At 37.4% G+C, this 6,342-nt stretch overlaps 1 protein-coding gene across 1 annotated transcript; it reads right to left on the bottom strand.

Annotated features, from left to right (window-relative positions):
* Positions 1-5,344: 5,344 nt before the first annotated feature.
* On the bottom strand, positions 5,345-6,103 carry LOC120080612 (uncharacterized). The gene has a single exon (XM_039035340.2). It carries the CDS (start codon positions 6,101-6,103, stop codon positions 5,345-5,347), a length of 759 nt encoding a protein of 252 aa, XP_038891268.1.
* Positions 6,104-6,342: the final 239 nt, after the last annotated feature.

Here is a 6,342-nt window from a genome sequence, read left to right as displayed (position 1 = left end):
TTAAAAGAGACTAAACATTAAACCAAAGGCAACCATGCATTTGTGAAGTAGGACGCATGTTGACCAAAGCATTGGCAAAAGGCGTTGTTAAGAGTTGCTCATGCGTTGAGGCTGTGTGAGCGAGAGCGAAGAGAGCAAGAGAAGCTTGAGCACAAGGCACTGAGCAGATGATCGTATAGAAGTGAACGGGACTACACGATGAGTTAGGCAATCGTGTAGCAAAGGAGCGACACTACACGATGAGGTAGGCAATCACGTAGCAAATGTGTGAAGCTAAGCGATGAGGTATGCGATCGTGTAGCAAATGCACAAAGCTAAGCGATGAGGCAGGCGATCGTATAGCAAAAGTACGGAGCTCAACGATGCACTAGACGATCGTAAAGATGCAAGCGGCGTTGAGAAGTGACATGCTAGACGATCGAGCTATACGATAGGTAAAGACACTACACGATCAGTGTAAGCACTAGACGATAAGATGTTAGTGCTAAACGATAGGCGTGGCAGTTAAGCGATAGGCTATGCGCAAGATTGCTGAGAGCAGAATCATTTACTAAATGATTGAGCTACATAATCAGGCGTAGTGCTAAGCGATAGACGATTACAGTGAGAGATTCATTAAATGAGGGAGCTAAGTGATGAAGTGCAAGAGCTGCACGATGGACTAAATGATGAAGCGGTGTTGAGGCTTGCATTACGTAAAACTGATGAGCTCATCTGAACAAATGGCTATACCAAGAGGTGGTTAGACTTGAATTAGTAGAAGCTAGACGAATTAAGTTTCATGCAAAGGAAGTCTTATGCATGAGGAAGACAACTCAAGTAGGTGTGTGGAATGAGAGTAGGTGAATGGTAAGGAAGTAGGTGGTGGTAAAACATGGTGCAAAAACTTCAAGAGTAAGAGGTGTCTTGCATTGGAGGCTTGGTAAAGATGAGAAGGATCATTTCCTTTAGCCTATAAATACCACCACAAAAGGTCTCTTCAGTACATAACTCGAAATCCTCTTGAAAAAAAAAACATTAGGAAAAGTGTTTAAGAGAATTTTCGGAGATAAGCATGCGTTGACCATAAAGTTCCAAGAGGAGAAGATGTTGTCGAACAGTAAAGTCTGGAAGTAACATCAAATTAGGACAAGGATTTCTCCTAGAATACTCGTGCGTTTAGAGTGATTCTAAAGCCACCTAAAAGCTCTGAGAGCCTAGTTTTTATGGTAGGGCGCCAGAGAAGAAGCTCCAAGGAATCGGGCTGGAGAGTGAAGAAAATTCAGAGGGGTCGAGCTGTTGGGTAAGCTTGGGCCAGTCTTAATGTTTTGAGGATTCCGACCAAACCACGAGAAGTTCTAAGCTAATATTTTAATGTACGCTTCATGAGAAATTTTATAGCATGAAGGAAGTAATCTAAGCTTCAAGTTAAATCTGGATCTTAGGGTTCGAAAGAGAGCCCGAGGTGATCAAGGAACTCCTAGAAAGAAAGGTTCCTATCCTTACCAAGGTGAGTGGTATTCCTTTAAGTCTAAAGCATATCTTTTAGAGTAAATTGTTTATATTTATGTTATGAATGAGTAAATAGCATGTGAATGAGAATATATAATCGGGATGGTCAGGGGGTCAATAGACCTAGTTCCTGAGCCGAGTGGAACCTTACGGGATGGTCAGGGGACCGAGAGGTCTAGTTCCTGAGCCTGTAGGAGGAACATCGTATGGGATGGTCAAAGGGCCGATGAGCCTAGCTTCTAAGCCCATGAGCGGAAAGCTATGTGCACATAAGGAATAAAAGGAGAACGCAAAAGAGCAAGCGTTTATGATTAGTAACAAGTAACTATACACCATGCATGTAGATAGAAGTTGAGACAGACTCATTCAAAGCTAAGGTTTGAGTTTTAACCTCGTATTTATGATATGCTTGTTATTTATGAGTTGAAATAGACTCTAAAAGTTGCTTACCACTCACTGAGCTTTGTGAAGCTCATTCTGTTATTTCATATTTTTCTTCCCAGGTAAGGAAAGGTGAGGAGTTCTAGAGTGCTGCTAAGGTCAAGGTCTGCCACAAGCCACAGTCACACTTCCGGGGTTTTAGAATTATTGATGTAAACTTTATAGTTCAGTCTTGGAGTTGTATAACATTACATTGTAATAATAAAATGGGCCTGCTTAATCAATTTTTGTTTATCTCCTTGACTTAAAATTTACTAAGTGTATTAAAGGGGTTCAGATGGGCAGTAGGTATCACAAAAGGGTGGTATCTGCAGTCCCTCACGCCTCTCCTCGGGCTTAGGTGGTGGGCTTGGGGCGGGGTGTAACAATTGAACCAGCCTAACTGAACCAAAATTAAACTAATTCCAGAACATGATCTAAGATAAATTTAAACGTGAGTGGATTGAGGCGACTGATCCATGGTCGACGGGTTATGCACGACGCATCCGTGGTGGATGATTTCATAGGCGACAGGGCTACGAGTCGACAAGCGAAGAACATAAAATATGGATACGCACGAACTAAAAATGTATTGGACAACAATGAAAAGAATTGGGCAAAATGGGACCGAACAGATCTAAGGCAAGCGACAAAGGACGACGATTGGATAGATCTAGAAGTGACAATTTGAAACGAGACCAATGGATCTGGACGACGTTGATTTGGATGGATTGAGTGTAAGAGAACCTGGCTAGCTACACATGTGTGCAAGCACAATAACAAATGAAATGTATTTGTACTTGTGTCGCAGTGACAGCTGGAGCATAGCTAGGTGACAATGGCAGAATAACTATACTAAACTCCAATGGGCGACGCTAGAGAAGAGAGGGGTTTGGCTGATGACAGAGTGGGTAGAAATCGGGGCAAGACGACAAATTTATGCGAGGAAGGATCGAACAGAGGCATTAAAGAGTTGGGGAGACGATAGCTAAAAATTATAAAACTCTAGGATTTTAGGGATCTCATACCATGTTGATTTGTTAAATATATTATATTGAATAATATAATCATAATTTACAGTTAGACTTTTATAAAGGTGAATAAATAGACACCAAGAAACTAAGAAAGAAAAATACAAAAAGAGAAAATACTATAAAGGTAAATATTAATAGGAATAAACCCTAATTGACGATAACAAAGATATGGCAAATTAGGGGTATGCAAAATTTGGTCCAAACTGAAGGTTCTTTCTATTTTTCTGGGTTTTTTGGTTCACTGCTTGAAAGAACCAGTTGATCAGTTTGAATATCGATTCAATAGTAGAAAAAACAAACAAAAGATCAAACATAATTATATATATATATATACCTATTAGAATTTAAATGAATACCCACTACCCAGAAACCCACCTTGTAAGCCCATTAGTTAAAAAAGAAACCCTAACAACCATTGCATTCAGTCATTTGCCTTCACCATCAATCATCGCATCGCCTCTCCTCACTACTCTCTAATGAAATAGGTTTCATTTGTTCTATCGTTTTCTTTTAGCGGTTTTCAAGGGACTTTAGGAATGTTGTTAGTTTTGGTATCTGTGTTATTATTTTGAATAAGAATGAGTTTGTATTTGGGTTAGAAAAAAAAGGGTTAGAAAAAAAAAAGTTTTAATCAAACCGAATAAGGGAAATTCAGTTTAAAATCAAAAGAGAAAACATTTGGTTTTAACTATTCACAGTTGTTATAAATTGATCTATTTGATTCGATCATTGATTTTGCTCAAAATCAGGCCGAACTAAATCGTGCATATTCCTATCCCAAACAATGTAGTGTACATGGTATTTTTAATTGGCTATATATTCGAAGCAAAATAAAATTTAGAGTCTGTTTCGTGAAGAATATGAAAACTGAAACTTGAAAACAATGGATTAAATGAAAACAGAATTATATTTCATGTTTTCAGATGTGTGTTTGGTAGTATAGTAAGAAGTTGGATTATAATTTAAATAATTGTAAATTAGTTATAGTTACTCACTAAATATAAGTTGACAATAAACTATTATTAATTTATTTATGAACATGTTTTACATTAAAAAAAAAATGGATAATTATTGTTTTGTAATATTATATAATTTGTTAGACAAATTAAAATTATGGTCCCTGTGGTTTGGAGGCAGTTAGAATTTAGTGCATGTGGTTTTTAATTAGAATTTAGTTTTTATGGTTTGAAAAAAGTTTCATAAACAGTCCCTATACTAGGGTCTATTAAGAGGATTTTAACAAACTATAGGAACTATATATGAAATTAATTATATCAAAGCATAGAGATTAAATTCTAACTTTTAAAATCATAAGGACTAACCTCTAACTTTATCCAAACCATAAAGAGCAAATTTGCTATTTAATCTAATTTATAATAAATTACATATTGCATATTTTGCTAAATTATACAAAATATCTTTAAACTTTATTCCTGTGTAAAAAATATCCTTGAACTTTCAAAATTATAAAAATACTCTTAAACTTTTATAAACGGTTCAAAAGTGTCATTGCTGTTAATTTTGGAAGGAAATCGTTAGTGTTTAGTTTTGAAAATACCCTTGAACTTACAAAAAGTTTCAAAAATACCCTCACTGTCAATTATGAATACAAACCATTAATACCCGTTTCACTTTTATATTTTTAAAATAACTTTAAAATATATTTTTAATCCTTCAAAACCAATATAGATGATATAAAAATTGCATTTAAACGTGGAAAATTAAGTAATTTGAAAATATAAAAAAGAATTTGGATTGAGAAGAACGGAATCCAAATTATTTTAGTTTTGAGCCCAGCCCACTAACAGCAGTGTGAGCCCAAATTTAAGGTTTCAATTTAAAAATAATATAATCTTAATATAATACAATTAATTCATCCATAAATGCCCTAAACTCCTTTCATTTCTTCTGAAATTTCCTTCTCTGTTCAGTTCTCTCTCTCATCGCCGAACTCCTCCTGGTTTGACCGACGTCCTGGCCGCCGGCTGCGTCTGCCATGGGAGTTTAGTTCGACCTTAATCAACTCATTTCATCTCACGATGATATCAGGTAACTTCAATTTCTTGTCGTTTCCTTTTCGCCCTTTTTAACTTTCTTCGATTTAGCCCTCTATGGTTGGTTTGTTGAATCTGAATCCTGTGTTTTTTTCTCTTCTTTTATTTTGAGATCTGAATCGTTCAGCTTTCCCCATTTATTTGGCTCCAATTAAATTATCATCAATAACCCAACAATAAAGAAAAAAACATCACTTTTATTTGTTCATTTGCAGGCACACAATCAAAACTGAAACATGGTTTTAGTGTTACAGACTTGTGTACACTATACTTTTGGAATAAAAGAAAAAAGAGAATACACTATGCAGAAAGAGAAGGCAAAACAAAAGTTTAAATAAACAAGTTTCATGCAATCAGCTCGATGAAGAGAGACGCCAGAACCGTGGTGGGATCTCCAAGAACGATACTAACAATGGTCTTGATGAAGACCTTAAGGATCCTCCAAAACTTGTTCCCTTTTCCGCCATCCCCACGCCCTCGAGCTTGAATTGCTTTCAGATTCACCTTCTGCAGAGCCAAGTTTGGGTCCTGATCGGCATTATCGACATTGATCCAGTCTCCTCCGTTCTTGTACCATTCTTCTAAAGCCATTTCAGTGGCACAAGCCACGTGAACATGGTACTTCCTGCACTCAGATATGTAGGACCAACCATTGTGTTGGCCGTGGCTTCTGATGGTCTTTTTGTTGCACCACATGCACTCACCTTGGACTTCCTTGTGGAGATTGAACTCCACGTCTTCAATTTGGTAATTCATCTTGAGGTTTTCACAGCAAGGGTGGAGATCCAAGTCACGTTTCTTGCAGTGGTACATAAAGCCATTGATAGGCTTTGTGCAGGCGTCGCAGATCCGTCTGCATTTGTCGTGGCAGGCTCTTGGTGGGATTTTAAAGAACTTGAAGGTGGAACGTGGGAAGAATTCATGGGAAATTGGTGAGTTTTTTGGAAACATACAGGCTTTGTGAAGATCAAAATCACACTTTTCGCATCGGTATCGAGGCCCAAAGCCTATTTCCTTGCAGCCATCGCAAGTGTAAGGTTTCAGATACTTCTTCAGCTCCAGTTCATGCTTCAGGTGGCTTGGATTACACAACTGCTCTGCCATTTTTTAAATGATGGGTGCAGGGTAAGGAAGGGCAGGGATGAGATTGGGAAGACTGCAAGCAGGAAATGGTAGAGAAGAAGAGGTTTGAGAAGAATGCAGAAATGGTAGTGGAGAGATTAGAATGCATATTTAAAGAAATCAGAGGCAATGAGTTTCGGGTAATTTCTTCTATCTTTGTGCTTAGACGAAATGCATATGTGTTGTAAAGAAATTTCTAAACTCTGGGTTTTGCTTATGAA

This window comes from Benincasa hispida, chromosome 6, assembly GCF_027475165.1.
Source record: "Benincasa hispida cultivar pf3 chromosome 6, pf3_genome.v1.1, whole genome shotgun sequence".
NCBI classification, from domain to species: Eukaryota; Viridiplantae; Streptophyta; class Magnoliopsida; order Cucurbitales; family Cucurbitaceae; genus Benincasa; species Benincasa hispida.
This window is presented reverse-complemented; position numbering and strand designations above follow the sequence as displayed.